A 27,419-nucleotide genomic window follows, 5' to 3' on the forward strand; every position below is an offset into this window, starting at 1 on the left:
GGAACGGTATGGTTCTCATAAATGGGTGTTTTTTACTAAGGAGCTTGAGAAGTATGGTGTGTGTTTTGTTTTTAAATTAAGAGCGTGCTTTTCCAATTTGAGAGCAGGATTTATTCACTTTACGTTCAAAGTTTGCAGTGTTTTCTCGCCAATTAGTCCCTGATCACACTCCGACTACTTTTATGCACTTGTGAGTCTTCTGCATTTTCTCTCTCTCGCTCGCTCAGATTTCAGTGATGCAACCCAATCAAAATTCACCCACCAGTAGAACACAGGGTATGAAGTTGACCAAGTGTTGTGTTTACTTACGGATGGGTTAGGGTTTGACCGGAAGTCGACGTGCTGTGTGGTTATGATGTGTAGTATTTATGGGGGAAGGACACTGGTGTACATGACTCCAAAAGGCCAACAAGAAAACAAGTGACATGTTTAACAAATGAAGAACCCGGTTAAACAGTAACTCCTGCGAAAGTGGTTGCGTGTTTGCGGCTCTCGGGTGTAGCGTATGCTCAGATTCTTCCTGCTAATGACCCTGGAAGCAGACAAGCTCTCGATTCTGATTGGTCAGAAAGTTGCTAATTTTCTGACAGTAGTGCAGCTGCAAATGTGCTTGTTGTAATACATTAGCGTTTTTATAGCAACAACTGGTTTACGGAGAATCGTACAGCGGACGTTCTGCTAATAATAAACAGACTTTAAAAAATCATCAATATGGTGAAGGGTTCTGATCATTTCCAGAAGGAGCCTTCAGTGTCGGAGGCAAAACGGTGACCAAGTTCTAACAAAATTTCTCAGAAATGGTTTCTTGGTCACATGACATGCTTTTGTTTTTTTTTTAAAAATATATAAATATTATCTTACCTTCAAGAGGGAGGAAAAAAGTGAGGCTGGTGAGGGAGCGAATGCTTATAACTGCTATAACAGCATTAAATGTGACTGTAAATGGATGAAATGTACAAGAGATAAATAATTGAATAATTGTACTCACTGGGAAAGTGCTGTGGTGTCAGAGGAATAAAACACTCCAGTGTTGGAGGTGGAGCTTTAAGTTTTTCCTCAGTTACATGGTGCTTTTTTTTTTTGTTAATTCTGAAGTGATTTTGGGGAAGTGAAGTGAAAGTCAGTTGTGCTTTTCTATTCCAGTTTCTGTTCCCATTTCTCCTGCTCTTTACAAACCATCGCTGTAATATCACATGGTTTTAGGGTTATAAATACTCACCCACAGGAAGGGGGGTTCGGTTTTTGTTTTTCTTTCTTTCTTTTCATTTTTTTTTTTAAATAACTGCCAGCAAAAAAAAAAATTATAAATCTCTATGTAGGTTTATGAAGGGTGTGTGTGTTCGTTCGTTCATTCTGGTCTTCCTAAATTCCTGTACATAAGTTCTGTGGATTGTCCTGAACAGGTTTATGTCTCCTGATGAACAACACATTGAAGGAAATCACAATGGCTCGGGTATCATTTGGAGGTTTTTTCTGATAGTAGGGCTAAAACGATACTTCTAAAATGGCACAAAAAAAAGACAAAACAATGTTGACATAAAAGAACGACTTTTTTCTGAAGCAAATTTGAACTTCAAATCGAATGATTGTGTATATTTTGTCCTTTTAATGGTGTTCATGGTGTTTGCTGCCATCAGAGTGAGTGTGATGTAACTCGCGGCGGTATTTGAGATGCAGGGACACTTACATTGCCTGTAACGTCTCTTTTGGAGCACCATAGAGCAAATATTTTAATAAATGTTTTATTAGTCTTAGCTCCATAACTGCAACCTTCACAATGTGCAAATCTCAGTAAGACTTTCTGTGACATTGTACTTGAGTCTTACACCCCACTGTACTGACCCCATACTGTATCTGAACACCGTGATATGTTCCATATCCTGAGAAGGTGACTGCCATCTTGGGAGAATCTTACAGTTACTCAGGTCGTGCACTTTTTAGACGGTCCCTTACTTTCAGCTTTACTGTAAAGATCAGGTGAGCTGCGTGTCTGAGAGATCAGCTTCAGCGGGAAGAAAATTAAAAGTAGATTCAATAGTATTTGGTTCTCTATGCACTCAGGAGTCAGAAAATACACGCTCGGTCCTTTTAATGTGTGGTGTGTTTCTTGAGAAATGGAGGAGAGAATCTCGAGTGTGCGGCGATCGCCCCGATATAAAACTAATGGTCTGAATGAACAGCTGGAATATCTTTATCTAGCTGTTTAGGAAACAGAGTCCCATTAACACACGACATTGTGGAATGGAAGAATTATTTTTATTATAAATATTATTCAAGAATAAATTATCAAACTCAGGATTTTATCATGTTAAGTTGCCATTTATTCCGATTTTACTCATTTTCACCTGTGATAAAAATCACTAACGCAAAATCCCAATATTATTGCTTTTACTTCTGGGCATCTATTTATTTATTTTTAATAATTCTCATCTCATTATCTGTAGCCGCTTTATCCTGTTCTACAGGGTCGCAGGCGAGCTGGAGCCTATCCCAGCTGACTACGGGCGAAAGGCGGGGTTCACCCTGGACAAGTCGCCAGGTCATCACAGGGCTGACACATAGACACAGACAACCATTCACACTCACATTCACACCTACGCTCAATTTAGAGTCACCAGTTAACCTAACCTGCATGTCTTTGGACTGTGGGGGAAACCGGAGCACCCGGAGGAAACCCACGCGGACACGGGGAGAACATGCAAACTCCACACAGAAAGGCCCTCGCCGGCCACGGGGCTCGAACCCGGACCTTCTTGCTGTGAGGCGACACCGCTAACCACTACACCACCGTGCCGCCCTTGCACTTCTTTTAAAAAATGTATTTATTTAGACAGGATCATCATTCTAAAGTCCAGTTTGAGCTCTAAAATAGGATTTATTTATTTATTTATCTGGCTCTGTGCTCAGGAATCTGAGTTTGGCTTCAGCGCGCTGCTGTTTTCCTTCTGGGTTTTGGTCCTTTATTGAAGAAATAGTTTTCTGTAAGGAGGAATTTTCTGGCTCTGTGTGTATGGGGGGGGCAACAGACAGATAGGGAGAGCGAGAGAGGGGGAGCGACAGACGGGGGGAGGGAGAGAGCGACAGATGGACAGAGAGAGGGGGGAGCGACAGACGGGGGGAGAGAGAGGGAGCGACAGACGGGGGGAGAGAGAGGGAGCGACAGACGGGGGGGAGAGGGAGGGAGCGACAGACGGGGGGGAGAGGGAGGGAGCGACAGACGGGGGGGAGAGGGAGGGAGCGACAGACGGGGGGGAGAGGGAGGGGGCGACAGACGGGGAGACGGGTAGATCTCCTGTTAAATGGTTCCTACTCTACAGTTGAGTGTTCTTGTGCTGTTGATGTTGGCGGTGTTCTGTTGGTGTTTTGGGGAAGCTGTGGTTCACCTCGTTAGCGCGGCCCGTGTGAACCCCGAGTCGCAGCACCGGCCAGGCCGATGATGTCACAAACCCATCGCCCCAGAGTCGTCTCTCCTCCTGTCTGAGAGTCTCGTTAGTGCGATCTCTCAGGACCGAGCGGCTGAGTGTGTGTAGGATTTATATGGGCTCATCAGAACCAGTAGATGAACGGAGTTTGATTCTGGAACTGATTCAGTGTTGATGCTGGTGAAGGATTTTCCTGTCCATCATCATCGTCCAGTATAACTGGTGTTCACTGTTCACCTGATGTTCAGCTTCGTGTGAGTGCTGAGTGGTTCAAGAGAGGAAACAAAAAAAAAAACACATTAACTTTTTTTCTGTCTGTCTGTCTGTCCCCCAAGTCCTGGTCCACTAATCTGATTGGTCAAATGCCAGTATCTCTGTTTTAATTTGGATGTAAAGATCAGCTAAATGAATAAATCTAAACTCGTTTGTACTGTTTCTCTCTTTCTTTAAAAAAATCCTTCAAATGCAAAGCCACTGCGTGTGCGCGTGTGCGTGCGCCTTGACCGTTTGTCTAGCGGTTTATCTTTTACACAATAGAGCGCACGCTGTCTCTCTCTCATACACACAGACGCGTGAGTTTGAGGGTGTGGTGATGGGACTGAGGAAAGAATTCTTTTCCTCCCATCTGTTTTCCCTCCATCCTTCCCCTTTAAATTGTGAAATCTGTTCTTTAGATACTTGTCACTCCTGATCACCTCACGAGGGCCTCATGGTTTTGTTCTCTGAAGAACCCTATAATGTGTGAACTTTTCAATCCCACTACACACACACACACACACACACACTCCTCCTCCTCCTGTCTTGGTCTGTTTCTCTTCCACTTCACCTCCATCACATGTTTCCCTTTCTGCAGAGTGAGGCGTGGCTCAGCTCCAGAGGAATGTGGCTGGATTTTCACTCACAGCACATATGACCCTCATTACTGAGGAATTCAGAGTCGAGTCTGATCTTAATGTTTTAGAGACACATTAACGTCTGGAGGGGAGGTGGAGAGAATTCCTGCAGTTTTCTCCAAATCCACTCTTTCCCAGAGAGAGAGAGAGAGTGAGTGTGTGTGTGTGTAAGGCAAGCATGTTCATGGAGAGACAGAAACCTGCTTCACTTAAAATATTCATCTCACTTTTCATCCTGTGTACAAATTCTCTCTCTCTCTCTCTCTCTCTCTCTCTCTCTCTCTCTGGACACTGTTGTTATTGATACCGTTGTATTTGCACCACAGTAACAAGTATCTGATCACTGAAGTCTAATCCTGTGCTTTATAGTAAAGATGGATTAAAATGTTTTTTCAGAATGGAGTCCCAATGTCTGCGTTCATGTAGACTGTAATTAACAATCGTGTTTCTCTCCAACTTAAAGTTTGAAGCTGAGGGTTTTCTAAAAGCAGCTGTGACAGTAGAGCAGGTGTATATTGATGCTGCCCTCCTCCTCCTCCTTCGAGGTGATTGATAGATCAATGATCTCAGGAGTCTGTGATGGACTCCAGCTCTCACTCTGACTCAGGTCTGATGATTTAAATGTCTGCATTTCTGTCATTTCTCCTGTTATGTATCTGAGATGAACTTTAATAACCTGCTGTCTGACCTCAGGGCAGAGCGGCGCATCTTTCTCCGATGCATTTTCTCTTCCCGAGTCCATGCTCATGAGTAGATGAAGCCGTGAACGTTTTCACTCTCAAAACGTTAAGAAAATAAAGCGGCATGTAACTCATTGTTTGTTATTTACAGGCCCAGCTTCAGTTTTGCAACCTTCCTGAACTTTTGTTTAACCACGCCCCCTTCTATTCAGGCCTTGCTGTGATGTTTTTCTTAGTTATGCCTCGCCATGCTTCCCGTTCTTAATTATGGCTGGCCACGCCCCCTTCTAGTCAGGCCTTGCTTTGGTGTCTTCAGGGATGTGATTTTTTCCGCGAATTCACGGAATTCCGCTTTTTTCACCTCAAAATTTGAAAAAAAATTTTTCCTATTTTTCGCTCAAAAATCCGCATTCATATCCTATTTGTTCCGACTTTCAGTAATTCCGTCATTGAGATGAAACGAGGTACGTGATTGGCCCATCGCTCTGTAACAACCAATGAACGCACTTGTTAGATAGCTGTACGTAAACTCGCTTCAAACAAAGAGTTGAAAGATGGCAGCCTCCGTGATCGAGCGTAAAGATGCACCTGATCATCAGTTTGGTGTGTGTGTGTGTGTGTGTGTGTGTGTTTTTAAAGTAAATAAACATGGGGAAGAAGAAAAAAACAGCCCAGCTCATTTCTTTCCCCATAATAAACCTGTGAGTGGTGATGGCGTCACTGCATGTGCGACAGTTGGGTATGTTTTCGCGGAGTGACGAAGGTTGCCGTGGCAACGGGGCCTCGCGCCATCTGTTGCTTCCTGGATGCGCATGCGCACGCTATGAAAGCTGTGGTGAAAAGGTTAGCATCGGAGGCTAAACCTTCTGAGGAGAAAAGAAGGGGCGGTTTTTATTTCAGTTTGTTTTAGTTACGTCCGAAGAAACAGCAGTTTAAATCACGGCTCTAGTTTACAAATCAAAATGGTTACTCAGTGAAAACAAAACAAAAGCTAGAGCGAGGGGGAGTGGTGTAGAGAGAGGGGGAGTGGTGTAGAGAGAGGGGGAGCGGTGTAGGGGGAGCGGTGTAGGGGGAGCGGTGTAGGGGGAGCGGTGTAGGGGGAGCGGTGTAGGGGGAGCGGTGTAGGGGGAGCGGTGTAGGGGGAGCGGTGTAGGGGGAGCGGTGTAGGGGGAGCGGTGTAGGGGGAGCGGTGTAGGGGGAGCGGTGTAGGGGGAGCGGTGTAGGGGGAGCGGTGTAGGGGGAGTGGTGTAGGGGGAGGGGGAGTGGTGTAGAGCGAGGGGGAGTGGTGGGAGTTGAACCCGGGAAAGTGAGTCTGTGAGGCGGCAGTGATGCTTGACCCCTCCCGCCTCCTGCCTCCTCTCACTTTACCTCAGAGTCTCTGCCAACTTCATCACAGATTATTTCACCTTTTTCACTCCAAGTTAGTTTTAATTTTCGCTCAAAACTTTTCCCACAGCGTGGATGTAAGGTAATTTTACACAATTTTGATTTGTTTATTCAATATTAAAATGTTAGTGCAAATAATACATACTGACCAACTTCAAAATTCTCATGAGGGAGAAAAGTGCATGAAAGACATTTTCAGTTGGCCGAGGGTCTGATGCGCGGTTGAAATGATAAAAACAGTGGAGCCCAATTAATTGCAAACACATTTTTTGTGAATGTTGTTTAGTGAAAGTGATTTTTATTCTTGCATATGAAAATCCTCAAGTGAGTGAACACTGTACAGTTCTGTATAGGAGTCAATTTCACAGAAAACGTTTTTTTTTTTTTTGTCCGGACGTGTTTTGTTTACATTTTGAGATTTCTAAAACCTTTTTATGGCCTCATATGATAAAACATTATCAGTTCTACCTTGCATTTCAAAATTTGACTACTTTGGTTCATAAATGTGCATTTTGTAGCAAATTTTAGGGTCGAAAATGAGCAAAAATGGCTGTTCCACTGAAAAGAGACTTTTTTTCAGATATGATTCTTAATGTTAGACAAAGGTGGAATTTAAACTTTTTCATGTTCAACGACAAGACTGTGGAAACCACAATGGACATACGTAGGGCTGGGTTCAAAAGATCGATCCACGATCCGATATCGATTCACGTTCAAAAAATACGAGATCGATTCAAAAATGTGTGGATCGATCTCTTCCAGGTGGCTATAGGCACTATTTTCTCGACCGCGCAAGGACCGCTATAAAAAGCGGGTGCTGGCAAACAAAACCGAAACTTAAGAACGCGAGATGGCTGAAGCTGCACAGCTAAAATCACCGCCTGGCCTGAAAGCTGATGTATGGCATTACTTTGGATTCAAACGTTACGAGGACAGAGATGAAGTCGACAGAACAAAAGCAGTGTGCAAACTGTGCCACATAGAGGTAAAATATAGTGGCCAATACAACCAATCTCCGCAACCACTTATCCAGGCACCACGCCAACACAGTTTCAGCTAAACCTGCGGCGAATCAAACTGCACTGGAGAAGGCATTTGGTGTTAAATTACATGCACAAACACATATTGGGCTGTTCCTGTCAATAAGGACAGTTTTTACTTTAAAGTGACAATCCAGCAATATCTAAGTATATCGAATCGGATCGTGACCTTATGAATCGGAATCGAATTGATCCAGGAAATCTGGATCGATTCCCAGCCCTAGACATATGATGTCACAAATTGAAAATGCCATTAAGAAAAGATATTTTTTCGATGTTTTGTTAATTTTTGTACCGGTCTCAGAGGTTTGTGTCAGTTCTGTTACTGTGATTTAATCACATAAAAATAAATGCTCCCAAAAGCTATTATTGAAATTATTTGTTGCCAAGGATCTACATATTCTCACCTTTTATATGGATGGCAGAATGAACTGAATCTGAGAATATTTACTTAAAAATTTCAGTTTTGGTAAGTAGTCTATGCATGACTAATTTTTTTGTGTCAATCCTGTTACCCTGTCTAAATGAGGTGTGCAGTAACTTAATCAAATATTAGAAGTTGCCATACATAAGAAGCAAACCGGGAGACTACCAGGAGCAATAGAGTTTAATAAATAATGGTGGATGAATTCTTATGTTGCATCATGTTTGTTTGAAAAGGCACATTTAGGTATGTTCAACTTCTACAGTAATTGAAGGTATAAATTTTGTTTTTCCTTATACAATTTTCTATTTATTCTAATGCAGATGATTTAATTTAGAATGACATTTTTAGGTTTCATGTTTTGGCTTTTTGTCAGTTAAGAATCATTGAATGTACTATAGGGGCTCAGAGTTGCATGTTGACCATTAAATTGGCTTGAATTGGTTAATCATGACAAGTTTTTTCTTGTGTGTTTGCTTGCCATTTTAGTACAATTTTTAAGTCAGAAAACCCCAGAACCCAGGAGCTTCGGGGGGCTTCCCCCCTTGTCCCCCCACCAGGGCGCTGCCCTGGACCAGCTGGAGGCCTATGGCCCCCAGACCCCCGGCTAAAATTTTCAGATAATTTCACCAGCCCCAAATCGCATCCCTGCCGTCTTACTGTGGTTTGGTTTTTTTAAGTGTATGTTTAACGAAACTCTTGTATTGAGCTGTTTATTAACCCCTTTCGGTCACTAAAGATGCTTTAATGGTTGGCTCACGATCATTTTGTAGTAAATGTTCACTCGAGTAAACGATCAAACTCGGACCAGAGGAGTTAAGTGTGCTGTAGTCCACTACTCTGTCCTTGAACCTGTCTAACGCGAGTCTTCCTCTTCTGCAGAAAGCCACCAGGAAAACAGACCGGGTTCGTCCTGAGGAGATCGACGTGACCGACCTGACCAGTGAGGAGCTGAAGGACCAGCTGCTGAAGTACGGAGTCAACGCTGGACCCATCGTAGGTGAGACGACCCGGTCCACAACAAGCAGCTCGAAGGGTCCGATTCAGGAAGTGACCGGACTCGGAGCAGCTCTCTCAAACACTCATGATGACGATGTTTCATATTGCAGTTTGATGATTATCGACTGCTCTCTCTGTGCTGCACCTTGTGCAATGTTTATACCAGATATGTGTCTAAATAATATAACTTTATCTGATTTTATAATGTGTATATTACTTTGTTTAGCATGAAGCATGTAGCCAAGAGATGATTTCCCTGGTTAGTTAGGGTTAATTTTTTTTAATTGTGCCAAGACTGTGTTGTTTTCTTAGGAGTCACTGTACGTGCTAAAGCTGGTGTTCTAGAAGATAAATAAGTAGTAAATACCTTGGGGTGTGCTGATACAGGACGATAATCAACAGCTGAGTGGTGAGGTGTGACCCTGAGGTTGATTGATTATTTTCCTATAACAGCATGTCCTGGAGAGCTTTGTTTCTCTTATACTGCTGCACTTTTATTAACTAGAGCGACACGTTGTGCTTTTTATCTGTTTGTAGTTACGTTTAACGTCCATGAAAAGTTGGTTATTACCACGGCGTCTGCTGTACGAGCCCCTGCGAATGAGCTGTTACTATAGAAGTGATAACCTGTTCAAGCTTATCAATAGAAACCTGTAAGAAATTTGTAGTAGCCGTACCCTCACAGCTGCTGTTAGAAAATTAATCAACATCTGTATCCTTTTTTTTTTTTTAAACTGTATAGCATCCACCCGTAAAGTGTATGAGAAGAAGCTGCAGAGGTTATTGGACCAGGGTCCTCCTCAGACCACCGTCATCGAGCCGGTTCCGACCCACAACAGCCGTAACGGGAGTGCTGACTCGGATCAGTACAGCGATAAAGAGGAAGGTAACACCGTAAACCTGAACATGTTTCAAACCCTGCTGTAGTGTGCATGTACATTACTGTTGCCATGGAGTTTTCTCCAGCTTTCTGTTGGAGCAGGTCGTTCAGATTCGTTTACACTTTGCTGAAGGTTTTGTTGTTTTTGTCAGTCATCGTGTCCACAGCTACTTTCCAAAGTCCCCACTACATCCGTTTTTTATATATCGATAGGAGTCCTTGGCTATCGGAGAGTGTGTATGACACTGTAAATTCACACTAATTTTATTTTTAATATTTTGGCACTGTGGAATAGACCATGAGGCTATCTGCCCTCTTCTACATACGTGAGCTCACAGAGGCACATGATTGGCTAGTGTTCGCGTTATTGACAGGGAATAGAGTATGGCACAGCCAATCGTCTCTTCCTCACTGTGGCTTTTTATTATTTTATTTATTTTTATTTAATCTGCATTTGAAATTGTGCTTTTGAGGGTGTTTTTTAAATATATAATGGAGCATTTCTTTAACATCTGTAGAAATGAATTCATTGCAGGATTGCGTGTGCGCGCGTAATGCCCAGGTCAGACGGCAGGCTGCAACTAGTTTTCAACTACTTGTGGTGATAAAATTGCAGGTACACGCAAGACTGGTCTTGCATTGACGCACGACGACGCAGACAATGGCAGTGTTGCAGAGGGTCTTTAGTAGAGGCAGGTTGACACAAGTGGGTCACGATCTGTTCGCATTTCAGCTGCGATTCGCTTTCAGTCAGTGCAAATAGCAGGTTGATGCATGTAGAGGCAGGCGGTCATGCAACGCTTGAGTGACCAATCATGGGTTAAAAAAAAGCATGATGGAGTCCAGAAATGTGGCCTCGCAAGGGGAGCAAGCTCTCGGTTCAAAGAACACGACTCAGAAGTTCAAAGCGCTTCCGCGTTGGGGGAAAAACGTGCTCACAATCCCAATAAAAGAGATCCACAGAAGAGCAAAATACTCCACAGCGCGCAGCAAAGTAACCAAATAATAGAATACAAAACCCGGGGGGGGGGCGAAAAACCACATCGTGAGGCGAAGACAATCCTGCGGTGAATGAATATCCGAGCAGTATAATGTAGAGTTGTGGATGAGCTGATGAGAGACGGGTGTGCTGGCTGCAGCTCGAGGAAAACCAGGGAACGGGGTGAAGGATCTGATCAGGACCGAGATGTTCCCGGTTGGCTCGTGATGATTCCGCTTAAAAACTCTGCGTCTTGCAGTATGTCTGACCACAACGAAGGATTTGACGCAAAACGTCTGCGTCCACCTGCAGTCAGTCACCACCTGACTGATCTCGGGTCGCAGCATGCATCTTTCTGCCGTCTGAGCTGGCCATAACAGAAATGATTTTGTTGATTTTTGTTGATCAGAAACAGCAGCAGCACAACCGGAACCAGAACCAGAGCCTGTTCCCATGGTGGAGAGACCGCTGAGGAGCCGAGGAAAAACTCCAGTGACCACCAGAACTCGAAGCAGCCAGCACAAGGTGATGAGAAGTAGAAATGCACACACACACGCGCACACACACACGATTTCTCAAATTAGATTTTCAGCTGGTGGCACGGTGGTGTAGTGGTTAGCACTGTCGCCTCACAGCAAGAAGGTCCGGGTTCGAGCCCCGGGGCCGGCGAGGGCCTTTCTGTGCAGAGTTTGCATGTTCTCCCCGTGTCCGCGTGGGTTTCCTCCGGGTGCTCCGGTTTCCCCCACAGTCCAAAGACATGCAGGTTAGGTTAACTGGTGACTCTAAATTGAGCGTAGGTGTGAATGTGAGTGTGAATGGTTGTCTGTGTCTATGTGTCAGCCCTGTGATGACCTGGCGACTTGTCCAGGGTGAACCCCGCCTTTCGCCCGTAGTCAGCTGGGATAGGCTCCAGCTCGCCTGCGACCCTGTAGAACAGGATAAAGCGGCTAGAGATAATGGATGAGATTTTCAGCCTCACACCCAAATCACAAATGAACCTAAAGTATCAAACCCAAAGCCCTAAACTCCTGCTCTTATCATTTATAACCCACGGATCGCTGAGCAAAGAGACATAACACTTTTAACTACACGTTTGGAGTGTGTGTGTGTGTGTGTAAAAAATAATCACATTGTAATATCTAATTATAGCTGATTAGACTTCATTGAAATCAGAGAAACAGTGATGAAATACCTCAATAAAATAAATATCTGTGGTGACTCTTCAGTGTGGGGGTTTTGTTTGTTTGTTCTCTTTTGTACGGTTCACATTAATCATCACAGGTGTGGTAAAATATTTCAGGGGAATTTTACGTCAGTGCTGAACTCACTCAGTTTTTTTTTCACTCGGTGTGATTCCGTTCCCCTCGTCACATCCAACTCGTTTTCTTTAAATTCATTTATACTTCAGGCTTTACTGGGTTAATCAGGATTAACTTTATTTCCTCCAGAAGCTGAGAGTCTAACTCTTAAACCTGCAGATCAGGTAATGGGTTAGAACACACACACACCATAACAGGGCTTTGGATTGTTTCTGTTTGTAAAAGTTTGAGTTTTATCAGGGATCCCAGACGTCCGCTATTTAGTGGAATTCCGCTATTTTTCTAGCCAAAGTGGTGGTGGTGGGTTTTTTTTTTTTTTTTTTTTTTTTTTTTTTAAATCTCTTGTATATCTGTTAAAAATATGTTTGTTTAAGTAAAATGACCAGCAGAATACGTTCTGATTTGGTTTGCTTGTTTAGCGATGTTTTTGTCAGCTTCATTTGTTCTCGTTGACATTTGGGAACACTCGGAAGTTAAATTGATGTAAATACCGCGAGACTGTACGCAATAGAATGAGAAAACAATATGGCTGCATCCATTTGCTAGAAAATGTGTTTTAACTCCGTTCGTGCTTTTGTTTCTAATGCGTTGAACTTAATTCAATATGCAGGGCTGTGAAATTTCCATGGATTCTGTCGCGAAAAATATCTTCACAAAACATCTATTTTTGCATTAAAAATCATTGGGGGGTCTAGTCGGTTTTAATCGCCTTGCACGAGACCGGCGGCTCAATACAGCCGGACTCGCGGAGTTTTATGCCAGCTGAGCGTGGAACACGTCTTGACTGTGACTCAGGAGCAGTGTTGCCAGATTGGGCGGTTTCAAGTGCATTTTGGTGGGTTTTGAACATATTTTGGGCTGGAAAACGTCAGGAGTATCTGGCAACACTGCTCAGGAGTGCATGACAGAGCTAAAAATAGCTATTGCGTGACCTGGCACCGCGTACGTGAATTTTGTACTTACAGGGTGCAAGATCAGACATAGTTAAAATGCCATCAAAAAGGAAAGCTAAGGAGGTGTTTGAGAGAGATGCAAAGAGGGCTAGAAAAGAACACACAGACAGACTGAAGGAAAAGGTGAAAAAGAACAAGTTTGCAAAACTGAAAGAGATGGTGTTAAAGAAAAGAAAATTAAGACTTTCATTAGATGCTGTTTGACAGACTATGAACATTTTGTAAATAGCTTTAATAGAGGAATGCAAATACTATAGAACTAATAACTAATAGCCTTACTGAAAGATGAATTGAAAGAAATAGCTGGGAGTGATGCAAAGAGGAATAGAAGGAGCCAGAAGTAAAAGAAAAGATGTAAATAATATATTAGATAAGAAACACTAGTTTTTTTTAAACTTTTGCTCTGTAGACAAGAGACATTGTGACAGATTCTTGGAAAAAGCCAGGACATAATACAAGAATTAAGTGTAATTTGGAAGACAACAGGAATCTCTCACTTAAATATTGAGCATGATTTTTCACAAAGTCATTTTGAAAGGCCTATCAAAGTTTTCTTTTATTAACATTTCTTTAAATTGTTATTTACACATTTTTTTTTACTTTTATTTTGATTAAGAGATAAAATACATAGGCACTTATTAGATATTTAAGGTATTTTACATGGATCTTTCATTTTAAGAGAGAAAACTGTTGATAGGTATTTTATATGGCAAAATGAAGACCAAGACTAGTCAAATATTTACTTGTTGAGATCAATTTTTTACCTGCAGGAAATGCTCAGAATACACCATATAACACCTAAAATGGCTTGGTGTCCAGCTTATGCTGGGGGGCTGTGCCCCCAGACCCCCCCTTTTCCTCGGATTTCTTATTTACAATTTCACAGCCCTGAATATGTCGTGGAAAAAAGATATCGTCCATAAAAGAGATAGCGGAACAGTGTCCGGGTTAGAAGTATATTCTTCAAAGCTACATTTTCATCTAATTTTTATAAATAACAAATTTTTTTTGCCACTTATGTCATTGATTACAAAATATGGCATCAAATAGATCCACATTATTGTTAAATTCTGTTGCTTTTCTATGTTAAATCTATGTAAAAAATGTGTTCTATAGCATCTTTAAATGTTAAAATCTCAACAGCTTCAGGGGGCTTCACCCCCTGTACCCCCAGCAGGGGCGCTGCCGCTGCACTCCGCAAAGGGCTTGCAGCCCCCTTCACCCCTGCTGATAGTTTCTTGCATTCCTCTATTTTTTTTTTTCAATTACTGCTGGGATCCCTGTTTTATTGAAAAATTATTAAAGTATTATCCTGATCGTAACTATCCCTGCTTTTAGATAAACTTTGTGGATCACTTTCCTTTCACTGAACTTGTAAATGCGCAGGAGTAAAAAGGTTGCGGTCAGGACGAGTGAAGGCTCTTGCCGTTTGTCCGAGTGGATTAATGCCGAGCCCTGTGTGTATCGCAGTCTATAGGTTTAATAAATGGGCAACAGAAAGTGTTGCTTTGAAACGCTGGAAAAAACTGATGTGTATATTTAACATCTGCAAAAACTTCATTTGAAATTTGTAAAAATTTAAACATTAAGCACTTATAGCTGCTGTTTATTTAAAAATGTAAAAAAACCACAATAGTTGTAATCTCTAAAGTGTTATGAAATTTATCATGATGTAGATATTCTGTTATTTGCTTTGTTTTTTTTGTATGTTTTCTGATCACAGAAGAAAAAGGTGTTTTTAAAGTGAATGTTTTGTGTGGTGTGTGAGAGAAGGCGGCCACTCGGAGAGCGTTGCTTTGTCGTGTGTTTGTGTGTAAGGAAGAAGAGGATGAGCTGGAGGAAGATGATCTTCAGGTGATGAATGTTGTGAGGAAGTCGAGGAGGTCTTCTCGCAGACTGGATCATGCTGTTCCTTGCCCTGTAACATCATGTTTTGTCTTGTTTACATCATCTTTCTCTGGGCTGCTTTATATCTTCACAAAGGGCTCTTGGATTTTCCCTTCAGAACGCTGTCTGTTCTCGTGCACCTTTCCTGGAGCATGTTTAAACTGAGCCTCTCAGTCTTTTTCGACTGTATTGTACAAATCAGTTTTTCTTGTACGTGTCCTTCATCCTCTTGAAGGTTTCAGCACCTGAGATGTTTCCAGTTGTTCAGGAGAGGAGCAGGTTCTCGGTATGTAAATGAAGAACACTCGGGCAGCTGTGGACTCATCGGGTTGCTGTCTTACAATCGTCATGAATGATTTTCTTCTATCGAAGGCGATGATTAAAGATCCGAAGCTGCCGATGTTTCCCTCGGACGAGTCGTCCTCGCTCACCGGGTCTCCTGATCGCCGTACGGTTTGGGTCCAGGCTGCGCTGGATGATTACGGCGAAGGCTTTTCCACTGACGAGGTGCTGTGTGAAGTAGATCTGTTTTTAATTTTCTGACACTGGGTGAAGGGGGTTGATTTCTCAGGCTCGTTACTGTTTTATAAAACTGAAGACGAGTTCGTGTCCCTGTGAAGAGCATGGAACCACATCGTACTACACCAACTTCATGGAAGCACGAAAGGAAGGTGCTCACTGAGTCGGGTTTTATTAATTACTAGCCAGAATGATGTTCAAATCTGACATGATTTTATTTTATTTAGTTTGGAAAGTTGTTCATGTTCCTGAAGTGTTTTTCTTATATTTAAAAGAAACCCAAAAACTTCGTACATTGTATCCATTTCGAGTTCCGTTTAATGTTGTGGGATGTCGATAAAACAGGCAGTTCTTCTGATCACTTAAGTTAAAGCAGCTATAAATCACCGCTCCATTATCAACTATTATTCTCTCCACATTCCCTGGATATGAGCAGTTGCGCACTCTCGCTACGTTCACACTGCAAGGCTTAATGCTCAATTCCGATTTTTTTTGTGAAATCCGATTTTTTTGTGAGGTCGTTCACATTAACAAATATATGCGACTTGTATGTGATCCTCAGTATGAACGAAAAGCGACCTAAAAGTGTTCCGCATGCGCACTGCAGGATACGACGACGTCACACGCAGTGAGCATGGCCAGTGTTTACGGAAGTAAAACCGCCCGGTTGCGGTATGACCCATCCAATCTAGCTTGAATAGCTGCATCCCCCCAAATGGAAATCAGCTCCCTAACCTCTGCGTCCTTCCATTGAGAAGATTCAGAACCTTCACAGCCCGAAGCGTCCCTCGCATTGATGTCATGCGCAGGGGCGCAGATACGTTTTTTGAACTGGGGGGGACAAAGCTGCCAGCAAACCAACCCCAACCCCGATATGCCTGTCAAACTTGTTAGTAACCATAGCAACCAAGCTCGAGCTCGCAACCTGTGCAGTCTGCGCAGCTCAACCAACCGAATACCAGTCTTTGTTTTGTTTTATGTGAGTTGTTGCAACTATGTATACACTGCTGTGCACCTCAATAAACTGAATGGTAATTAGTCTTTTGATTTTTCCGTGAGGTTTGCCTTATGCAAAGAAAGACAGCATAGACGTTTTTTCCTCCCTATAAGTGGGGGGGACCGAACGAGGTGAATTTAAATATGACTCGTCCCCCCCTCTATCTGCGCCCGTGATTATGCGCCATGTTGTTGTAACTTTTTTTGAGAGACCCGCCGCCTACTTCAGCGCAGAATAGTGACGTTTGTGGCTTGTTGATGACGTGTAAGTCGGATGAATGCGACCTGGCGGTTCAGACTGAAGTCGCATATGAAAAGAGCGGATAGGAATCGGAATTAGGACCACATATCCAAACGGCCTGGGTCGGATTTGAAAAAATCGGATCTGTGTCGTTCATATTGTCAATAAAAGATCGGATACAGGTCACATATGGGCGAAAAGATCGGATTTGAGTCACTTCAGCCTGCAGTGTGAACGTAGCCTCTGATTGGCTACGCTACTACTAGGATATCAGCTCATATACCGTGAGTAGAGAAAAACAAAATGGCGGCGCGTGTTATTGAACCAACCGAGGATGAAGTAAAAACTCAACTTGAAAACAAAACCCCAAACAATACAAAATAAAAAGCAACAAAATATGGAATAAAAGTATTTGATGATAAGAACATATCTTTATTTTTCAAGAATTATTGCATTTTTCACTAATTGCTCCTGTCATTTCACCGGTTTGTTTAAGTTCTAAGCAGAAATGATTTTGTTGGACATTTTTTATTTATCGCATTTACAAAAAGTGAAAAAATGTTGTTTCTCAAAATCCAGTGAATGTGGAGAGAATAAAACGGTTATTCCTCTCAATCTCCTCGTACATGGATTACAGCGCCATCAGCTCATGTACGACTCGATTTTGTGGAATAGCTGTTAAATATCACCTTATCAGTTACTATAGAAATGATGATGTATTCGAGCGAGCGCATCAACGTAAACCTGTTCTAGAAAATGTTTGGCACCATTTACTGACCAATCAGAATCCAGAATTGACACAGTTACCCCTCTGTAAAGAGTAATTGGTTGTTTTTGTTCCTTGCTTCTCTAAAGCTTGGTGAAGGTGCTGCTGCTTTGTCTAAAGCGTCCGTTGAGGAAGTGCAGCTTTCCCTCCTCGATACTGCTCTCCTCGAGGTGACGCCTTCACACCACCTTCCTCATTTTAGTTTTATTGGAACAGAAACTCACAGTCTGTCCTTATTGAGGCGGAATGGGTTTATTTTATGTTTGTGTACATCAGGTTGATCCACATGAGGTTCTGAGCGCTGGACCTGATCATGTGGTAGGTACTGAGATTCTCAGACACAGGCTAATGGGTTTGGGGAAGTTTCTTGATGTATTTTGGGTCATGCTTGTGCTGAAGGGTTTCTCCCAGGAACTTAACTCGGCCTCGACGTTCATGCGCACAAAACAGTCCAGTTCACGGTTTCCAGTTTCAGCTCCACCCTCCCGAGACCTGATCCACACGACACGCCGCCTTTCACCTTCTGGGGTTCATCAAGGCGGAGATTCCCCCCGTTCTTTCTCTCGAATGGATCCTTCCCATCGTCCAACTCGTGATCTTCCCGTCGTAAAGAGCTCACCTGATGTAAAGGTGTGAAACTGCGATGGTTTTGTTTGCACGCAGTGGTGGAGGGTGTTGGCTTTTTAGTGCACACTGGAGGTGGTATGAAATTATCTTGAGAGTTCTTACTCTCCTCCATATCAGGACCGTTTCTGAGCAATTTGGAAGGATTTCCTGCTTTTTCAGTTACAAACATTACTCATTGTCCAGATCAGATTATGGTTAAGATCAGGTTTCAAGATTAGAATTAAGGTTTAGGTTCCAAGATTAAGAATACATTTGGAGATTAGGATTAATTTTCCAAATTTAAGATTGAAAGCTAATCTTAAGTTTCAGCTCCAGTTCAGCAGTTTGTTGGGTGTTATTCTGAAACTGAATCAGCGCTGGTCCTTTTGAGGGTCTCTGACCGCTTCTGCTTCACCATGTTAGGAGCGATCAGGTGGTTCTTCTGCAGCAGTACAGAGCCGACTCGATGAGTTCTTCTGCCCCGTTACTCCGGTTCGGTGGCGGGATGAAAGCCTCCGAGATCAGAAACCAGGAGGACCGGTAATGCAGCAGAGGATGATGATCAATAACACGGGCTCATGCACTGTTACACTTTGCTGTGGTTTTCATTTCTCTCACCAGTTGGTGCTGTCATGGTGTTTAGAAAACTTTCAATTTTGGTTAATCAATAATAATAATTATGCAAATATTGGAGACTTTTGCGTCCTGTGTTTTAGCGTTGTTGCCATGTCATCGTTTCGTTCTGTGTTTGAGTGCAGATTGAGAAGTTATCAGCTGTTGAGCAGACCCCAAAACCAGCAGAGAGAGACGTGCTGAAGGAGATGTTCCCTCACGAGGTCCTCAGCACTCCCACAGGAATCAGGTGAGCCCACAATCACGCATTGATTTGTTTTAGATGAAGTTAAGATTTTGAGATTATGATGCAAGATCAGGTTTCCTGATTTTTGGTTTGTTGCCTTGAGAAGCGCAATGTGATCTTTAATTACGTTTATAACTTTTGCCCTGAATTTGTTCCCAATTCTCTCAGCGCCACTCGCCGGCAGCCGATTAAAGGAGCGGCGGGCCGGCCCTTCAGCGACACCTGGCAGGACAGCCTGCGTCCACGCCTCACCGAGCACAGATACACCAGTTCGTCCTACACAGAGACCCGATCCGTCCCCCGAGTCAGCGTCGTCCCCCGAGTCAGCGCCGTCCCCCTACCTGCCCCCAGACTTGCAGCGCCCCCGAGTGTCCAGGCCAAACCGAGGCGCCGAGTGCCCGTTTGGGTGCAGCTGTTACTCCTCGCTGCTGTCACTGGCTTCCTGCTGTTCATCTATCAGGCCATGGAGAGCAACCAGACGAGTCCGTTTGGGCAACTGGGCCGCACCGCTGAGGTAGAAAACAACGCCAGAAAATGAACGCCGTCCCTTTAACGTACCGTCAGACCCCCGGCGTTTACAGACATCTCTTTTCCCTTTACACTCGCCCGGTCCAGAGAACCATCTGGAACCAAACGAGATTGCGAGAACCCGTTTGCGTTTGTTTTCTGATCAGTTTTCGAGGGGCGTGGTTTGGTGCTAGGTTTGTGAATGAAAGCTAGAATCGAAGACAAGCCAAAGGAGTAATGTGTCTGTGTGTTTTTATGTTTTGTGAATATAATATCTCGGGAAATAAAGTGTAATTAATCTGATGTCTGGGTTTAATGAGTCACAAGACGGCCTTAAATTGAACTCGGGATGCATCGAGGCACTTTTTAAAATCAACTCCCTCACGTAATACAGAACGAGCCGAGTCGTGCAGGAGCGTGGGCGTGGTTTATGACCGCTGTTTAAACCAGCAAAAGGTAAACGGAGCTGAATAAAACGTCCCATTGGGCTCCTGACTGTTTAATACAAACTCATTTTGGTATCATTGAGTACCAAAAAAATTACTTGTTCTATAAAAAAAAAAAATTCTCAGCACCGATGCGTCCCTAAACCGAACCAGAACCCGTCTCCTTACTAACTCATTTCATATGTTATCATGTCTTTTTATTCTTATTATAATAAATATTTGTCTGTAAATTGTTTGCCATGTTGCAAGACATACTCACTGGCCACTTTATTAGGAACATGTGTGCATTCATGTAATCAGCCAATCACGTTGCAGATGCACATCAGCCTCAGCTTCCTGTTCTCGGTTGATGGGAGCGGAACCCGAGCTGCTCTCGTAGCTCGTCCACGTCCCGTTGAGATGCTTTTCTGCTCAGCACAGTTGTAGAGTGGTTACACGAGTTACTGTAGCCTCGCTGTTCGCGCGAGTTCGTCTCGTTCTCTCCTGACCTCTCAGTGTAAACTCTACAGATGTGAGGAAATCCCAGGATGTTTTATAACGGACATGGTTTTGCTCAGCGTGCTGCCGACACCTGATTGGCTGATTAGGTGTTCCTAATAAAGTGGACAGTGAGTTTATATCGTGACTCACTCGATTATATGCAACATTTGTACGTGTTTTCATTTGAAATGGCGCAAAAAAAAAAGTCAACAGCACACACATCCAAATTGTTTTAAGGAAATTGGCCCTGCTGCTGATTTTATAAGCAGTGTGCTGACTTATTTACTACATCTTTTAAAAATGCTTTTTTTTAATATTAAACTGAGTATATTAGATGAATTATTGGATTGTAAACCACCAGACATGATGAAGTCTCTGCGCTTCATGTAACCGTTATACTTTCCTTACGTATCGTATCTATTTACAGTTACTCCTCCATGGTATTTATTGATGTTTGTTTATTCGGGAGATCAGAGTGTGAATTTCGACTGAGATGGAGATCAGGGCTTTGAATTAAACTGGGGATTTTTTTATACTGTAGACGGCATCATGTGATTTGTAGAAATGGAAATAAAAGTTAACTTCATATCAAACGTGTGTGTGTGTGTGTGGTTAGTTCACGGTGTTCTTCAGATCTCCTCATCACGCTGAGGGCGGGGCTGACTGCAGCGCTGGGGATAAATAGAGGCAACTAATCTCCTTACAGATTAAACTACATGTTACACTAATCGCTGTTTCTCTTAAACACTCGGGTTACTGAGGAGGGTTTTTTCTTTGTTTTTTTGTTTCCAAGCTTTAAGAGCGACACAGCTGGATTTTTATTTAACTTTATTCTTTTATTTTTCTCAATAAAAAATAATTTTAGTGAATTTGGAACATTTATGCTGCCAGGGTTGAAATTTTTTACAGATCTTGTTTGCTTTTATATATTCTTTAAAAAATTATATATAAAGCTTTCAGTTAAAAATTGAAAGCATTTTATTATTTACTAAATGTTTAATTTCCATGTTGTTGCTTGAATTTGTATGTGAAGGTCATTTTAACTTAAATTCCATACAAAATTCAAACACTAATTTTGAATAAATTGCAGATTTATTTCCTTAAAATTCAATGAAAATTGATGCACTTTAAAAATAGATATTTAAATAATCTAAGTGCTTTGGGAATGCAAGCAGCACAGATGTTATTACTGGTTCTCTTTTCAGCCGATCAGGAGTTACTCGTTTATTCCCAGACATTGTGATTTATTGTTAAGTTACTCAGTGAAGGTGAAGTGAATCGGTGAATAAGATGAAGTTGAGGGTTTTATTCACTGAGCCCGAGACGGATAATTGTTTTATTATAAATACATAGGTGATTATTTAAAAAAAATTTAATATTTTAAATCCTTTATTTCAAACTTCAAAATCATGTAAATGTAATAACTTTGCGGCGCAGACTTGTCACTGATCTACAATCAGTCATAAAATACTTTTTGTTTTGAAATCAATTAAATAAATCCCAGTCCCACCTCCCTTTGAATTGTTTTAGACCAAACTTCGGAGCACCTTTAGTGCTTTTAAGAACAGCGGTTTCTTTCATCATCTGTAATTCTTCCTCACTCGCGGTGACGAAGCGATCGGCCGCCATTTTGCCGAGTCGCTCGAGGTGATTATTGAGAAACAGTCCGACTCTCTCAACCAATCAGCGCGCATGATTTTATAGACCTCTTGCAGTCACGTGACCGGAATGTAAACAGCCGCCATCTTGTCGGTAAAGAACACAGCTGAATACTGCTGCACTCGTGTACAGAATGGATCAGTTTCAACCGACGGACTACACGGCTCATTTTTCTAATGAACAGATAATTAGATATGTCTAAAATAAATGACCTACAGATTAGTGACCCTTATCGATTACTGGACGTAGTTTTCACGACCGTGTCAGTGGATATGGAACTGCCAGAGGTGGAATACCCAGATGTGTATAATTACCTCATTAACTTTCCCTCGCTGTTCAGTGGTGAAGCACTGCGTGCTTATAAATCTCTGCACAGTTATCTTTACAGAAATTCAGGATTTGTCAGCGACTCAGATGTGGCATCTTGTTAAATAACAAAATAACAATCCTCATTGGACGGGTAAGTCACTTAAGTATTGAGACCCTGCTGGTCTCGCTATCTCGTCCGGAATGTTGTGCATGCGATGGAAATCGCTACAAACCGTCATTTTCTGCTGGAAACCAATGTCCAGTAAGTCCATACGGTTGTAGTGGATATTGAAGTCCGGTACAGACGAACAACACGCAAAAATACACACAAAAAACATAAACGTGCACAGGTAGGGAGAGCTTGTAGTCTATCACTGTATATATGGTATACCTGATAGCAGCGATCCATTTTGCACGCCTGTCAGGGTCCCGTGGCAGCCTACTCTCAAGTGTATGTGAGCATCATGGGTTTCCCACACTTGAAAGGGAAGGACTCGGACACAGGAGTCCACTCGTCTTATGTTTTATTGATTTTCAGTGGAGTTGATGTTGTAGTAGAATTGTGTTTTCCAGAAGAAAAGGTAGAAGCAGAAGTAGAAGGCGGAAATATGGCGTTTGACCAACAAGGTGGCGTCTGTTTACAATCTGGATCGGATGTGACGTCACATGCAAGTGCTCCATTTAGACTAAAATGACGTCTTTTAATCTTTGGATTATTTTAGAATGGATTTGAGTTTTAAACCCATGTGTGCCAGTTCAGCTTTCAAACGTTAACAATAACAGCCTTTTAGAAGAAAAGCTTCCATCTCGCACCTCAGTGTCCTCTGTCTGAGAGAAAACCTCCAGAAGGTTCTGTGTAGAACCTTCAGAAAAGGTTCCAATGAGTGTCGTTGCGCATCTGAGGGAACCTCGTGTGTGAGTGTACAGTAAAAAAGTCTATAGGGTTTTTTTTCTTAATTATTATCTCTAAAAGTGAAATGCGAGTCCTGAGAGGCAGGAATACTGACGAGGTGAAACTCTGAGCAGGTTCTTCACCTCACTGCTGTGACGTCACTGAAGGACCCAGACGGACGGAGGATTTAGTGTGAGCGCCGTGTAGCGCTGAAACTGCCCGGCTGTCTGAAGCGTCTCCATCTGACAGGTGAGTGTTTCATCCGTGGGTTCCGTGTGTAATTCAGGAACGTGTTCTGACTTGTTCAGCTCTGTGTTCAGAGAGCAGAGTGCGCCTTGGTGCAGGTGAGCATGTACCCTTCAGGACTGAAGTCTTTATCCCGGGTGAACCTGTTCCACTCGCCGCTAATCTCCTTCCAGCAGCGGGGGGATGAAGAGAGGCGCCGCGCCCTGACCGCTGCCTCGTACCACGGTAACGGATTTACAGACGCAGTGAAGAGAGGATTAAAGGGGACGTGCTGTACACTTGTTAAACTTTATTTTATAATGTTTTCCGAGATATTTTTGTAAAGTTTGTGAGGTTTTGAGGTTAAGAATGCTGCAGTTATTTTTTTCATCATGATCTGAAACTCTATAAGATGAGACAGGCTGGTTTTGAGGTTGTGCCTTTGTCCTCTGACCCGGATGTTCACAGATGACGTATACCTATGCCACGAAATTAAAATAATTTCTGCAATGGCAAATGTTTAAACAATTCCTGATACATTTCTACATCGCTGCACCAACTGGATTCGCTTCAGACAGCCATCGTTTTTCTATTTTTCCTGAAGGAGTAATTCTTCTTCGGTTATTCGGAGGCTCCAGATGAATTATGGGATATTATAGCATGGTACGTTTGCAAACTGCGGATACAGTCGATCATCTGTGAACCGCTCAACGACTGATAATTCAGACGCCATTCACACGGTCCTGTGGAAAAGTCTGCGGCTCGTGTAAAGAAACGCTGTCGAACAAAAACGGCTTAAAAAAATAATTGTTTCAACATGAAAAAATACTATAAACAGTAATCAGTGAGCCGTAATAAATGAAATAAAGTCAGTATTTGGTGTGAGACGACGCTTCGCTTTAAAAAAATCTCCGTCTGAGGTCCAGTGAGGTCAGTTTTATGTGGAAATGATCTGTAGGTTTTCCTGAGCATCTTACAGAACCAGCCGCAGTTCTTCTGCACACTTTGACTGTCACACTCACTTCTTCATTTTACACCAAAACCCAGCAGCCTTCATTATGCTTTCTTTTTTCATCTGAAAAGTGTCTCTTATGGAATATGCTGCTCAGATACAAACTTTTTCTGTAACATTTAATTTTGTGCTGGAAAACAAACGTTTGGACTCTAAAATGTTTTTGTACCGACTCGATAATGTAGGAGTCATAAAATAGAAATCTATAGTTTGGATGGAGGAAAAAAGGGGGTGCCAAGACTTTTGTACAGTCCTGCATATAGTATAGAATTATTCGTATTTGGACACACACACTTTTTTCTAACTAGCCTGATTCCACAGCATATTCCACAAAGTAACCTGATGTGAAAGGGCGTGTCTCTTGTCACTGTTGAATTAATGATTCTGATTGGTCAGAAAGTGTTGATTAGTTTTCTCTCGCAGCTACTCTGCAGCAGTAGTGCAGGTTTGTATCACAGCTTTAATCAAATCTATTTGTTCCACTTCCCTTGTTTTTATGTTATTTGCTGAAATCCTCACGCGTACTGTGTTTTATTGCTCTGTGTCCTGGTCCTTGTTTCCTTTTGAAGACGCCGATGTAAGCTGCGAGTACGGCTCGAATAAATACTACGCCCTGTGCGGATTCGGAGGTGTCCTGAGCTGTGGGCTCACGCACACCGCCGTCGTGCCTCTCGACCTGGTCAAATGTCGCATCCAGGTTTGTATCTGCGCCGTGATCCGAAACATTGGTAAGTTCTTCCAGAACTCTGGAATACGTTATGCGTCGTGTGTTTCAGGTGAACCCAGGTAAATACAAGTCTATCTTTAACGGCTTCTCCGTGACTGTGAGGGAAGACGGGCTCCGGGGCCTGGGTCGAGGCTGGGCTCCGACGTTCATTGGCTACTCCATGCAAGGCCTCTGCAAATTCGGCTTCTACGAGCTCTTCAAGGCGCTCTATAACGACCTGCTGGGAGAGGCGAGTAGGAGACGAGCCTGAAGTCTTGCTGATGTATCGTTGTGGTGTTGATGTGTGATCAGCCTGTTTGTCTGGAATCACAGGAGAACGCTTACCTCTGGAGAACGTCGGTGTACCTGGCCGCTTCTGCCAGTGCAGAGTTCTTTGCGGATATTGCTCTGGCCCCCATGGAGGCGTGTAAAGTGCGCATCCAGACGCAGCCAGGTTACGCCAGAACCCTGAGAGAGTGCGCCCCAAAAATGCATGCAGAGGAGGGGCTGTGGGCGTGAGTACAACACACAGTACAACACAGAAACTGGGACGTTTCCTGCTCCGAGATGGAGTATCAGTTCAGTTCCCTGGCATTCGATATGGTTTTCTAACGAGTCTGTATAATGCTGTGCTTCCCTGACAGCTCTGAGTGACAACAGGGTTCACCAGTGAGGCCAAGTGACATTTAAGGTTAGCTAATGGATCAGAGTAACATTAAACAGACCAGAGTAACGTTAAATGGATTGGAGTAACGTTAAAGATTAGCTAACGGAGCCGAGTAACAGTAAACCGATTAGAGTAATGTTTGTTCTGTTAGCTAACCTTAGAGTATTAGCTCCCAGGCGTATCAGTATTCAGTCCACAAATACATAACCGGATGAAGTGAAGATCAGCAGATGATTCACAATGATGTTAATCCACAGAAATGCACTTATTTATTCATTTTAAATATCTTTCTCAAAGGTTCTACAAAGGTGTGTATCCTCTGTGGCTGCGTCAGATCCCCTACACCATGATGAAATTTGCGTGTTTTGAGCGTACGGTGGAGTTGCTGTACAAGTACGTGGTGCCCAAACCGCGCAGTGCCTGCTCCAAACCCGAGCAGCTCGTCGTCACCTTCATCGCTGGGTATATCGGTGAGTGAGAGCGCAGGGACTGGAGATCTACTGTGTAGTGAGAACGCACAACAATTCTCTGGTGATGTGGGTGGGTGGGTGGGTGGGGTGTTTGTTTTTGTTTGTTTGTTTTTTCCCTCAAAATTTTAATATAGAAGAATAGTCCTGACAAAACTAAGGGGCATGGTCTGCATGGATCCTTATTATTATTATTATTATTGTGGGTCTGATTGTGATTTTCATGCCACTAAAGGATGGTTGAGAAGCGCGTTGGAGTGCTGAAATGAGCGTGTGGTGTTCTGAGGGTAATGTTACACCCCGCTTCTCCTTCTCTCTTCATTCAGCCGGTGTGTTCTGCGCTGTGATTTCACACCCAGCCGACTCGGTGGTGTCTGTGCTCAACAAGGAGAAAGGAAGTTCAGCCATACAGGTGCTGAAGAGGCTGGGACCTCGGGGTGAGTCTGTGTGTATATACACACACACACACTGTTTTGAGGTGCTCTGAGGATGTAGTACCTCTCAGTCTCCACCTGGAGGTGCTCTTATACCACACCTGCTAATGTGAACCCCTTCTGTTGGACAGTCTGTTAGAGCTTGTGCTGTGTGTTAGACAGAAGTATAAAGAGCTTTAATGTGGACTCTCTGACCTGCAGGTGTGTGGAAGGGGCTGTTCGCTCGCATCATCATGATCGGCACACTGACCGCCCTGCAGTGGTTCATTTATGATTCGGTGAAAGTTTATTTCCGCCTGCCACGCCCGCCTCCCCCAGAGATGCCCGAGTCTCTAAAGAGGAAGATGAGTTTGGCAGGCCGATAGAGAGCAAACACACCTCACGAGCAAAATGTACCAAAACATTCCATGTGGTTTGACCAGTGAATGAGTGAGACATTAATTCTGGAGTGAAGTTAATGATATTAAAAGTGCAATGCCTCAATGTTCTGCTCTGTTGTCATTTTTCTGTTTCCAGTAGCAGGGAAAGGAATGGAAAGGTTAGAAAAGGATCAAGAACATGAGAATGTTGGACTAAGTACAACTAAGAATTAAAATGTGTGTGTGTGTGTGTGTGTGTGTGGCTACAGAATGAGAATTTGGGGTCAAAAGGAAATTCGTATCATAAAAACCTGAACAGTGTGACATTGAGAGAAACAGCACGTTTAATTCGTCCACCTTAAATCTTACACTTTTGTGAAACCTGTTTGCATTATAAATAGAATAAG

General features: G+C 43.0%; 2 protein-coding genes across 4 annotated transcripts in view; both read left to right on the forward strand.

Annotated features, from left to right (window-relative positions):
- tmpoa (thymopoietin a) overlaps positions 1-20,875 on the forward strand; it is a 26,226-nt gene extending 5,351 nt beyond the window's left edge. The window contains exons 2-12 of one of the 3 annotated variants that reach the window (XM_060903488.1): positions 8,728-8,845; positions 9,587-9,730; positions 11,113-11,228; positions 15,098-15,148; positions 15,235-15,369; positions 17,474-17,554; positions 17,661-17,702; positions 17,784-18,014; positions 18,414-18,530; positions 18,749-18,852; positions 19,018-20,875. In XM_060903488.1, the coding sequence (XP_060759471.1) occupies positions 8,728-8,845; positions 9,587-9,730; positions 11,113-11,228; positions 15,098-15,148; positions 15,235-15,369; positions 17,474-17,554; positions 17,661-17,702; positions 17,784-18,014; positions 18,414-18,530; positions 18,749-18,852; positions 19,018-19,387 (1,509 nt within the window). In that variant the 3' untranslated portion in view covers positions 19,388-20,875. Of the gene's footprint in view, positions 1-8,727; positions 8,846-9,586; positions 9,731-11,112; positions 11,229-15,097; positions 15,149-15,234; positions 15,370-17,473; positions 17,555-17,660; positions 18,015-18,413; positions 18,531-18,748; positions 18,853-19,017 lie in introns of all 3 variants that reach the window. The other 2 variants (XM_060903487.1, XM_060903489.1) reach the window with 2 other exon arrangements.
- Positions 20,876-23,160: 2,285 nt separating this feature from the next.
- Positions 23,161-27,120, forward strand: slc25a3a (solute carrier family 25 member 3a). The gene is made up of 7 exons (XM_060903730.1): positions 23,161-23,613; positions 24,949-25,076; positions 25,156-25,335; positions 25,419-25,600; positions 26,050-26,222; positions 26,546-26,656; positions 26,855-27,120. Exons 1-7 carry the CDS (start codon positions 23,493-23,495, stop codon positions 27,016-27,018), a joined length of 1,059 nt encoding a protein of 352 aa, XP_060759713.1. The 5' UTR covers positions 23,161-23,492; the 3' UTR covers positions 27,019-27,120.
- The last annotated feature ends 299 nt before the right edge of the window (positions 27,121-27,419 follow it).

This window comes from Neoarius graeffei, chromosome 21 (genome assembly GCF_027579695.1).
Source record: "Neoarius graeffei isolate fNeoGra1 chromosome 21, fNeoGra1.pri, whole genome shotgun sequence".
NCBI classification, from domain to species: Eukaryota; Metazoa; Chordata; class Actinopteri; order Siluriformes; family Ariidae; genus Neoarius; species Neoarius graeffei.

Bases quoted from the DNA above. Each gene is read 5' to 3' on its own strand.
- slc25a3a (XM_060903730.1), top strand. From the start codon at position 23,493: ATGTACCCTTCAGGACTGAAGTCTTTATCCCGGGTGAACCTGTTCCAC. The intron at 25,336-25,418 runs GCGAGTAGGAGA...CTGGAATCACAG, and splicing joins ATAACGACCTGCTGGGAGAG to GAGAACGCTTACCTCTGGAG. The intron at 26,223-26,545 runs GTGAGTGAGAGC...CTCTTCATTCAG, and splicing joins CTTCATCGCTGGGTATATCG to CCGGTGTGTTCTGCGCTGTG.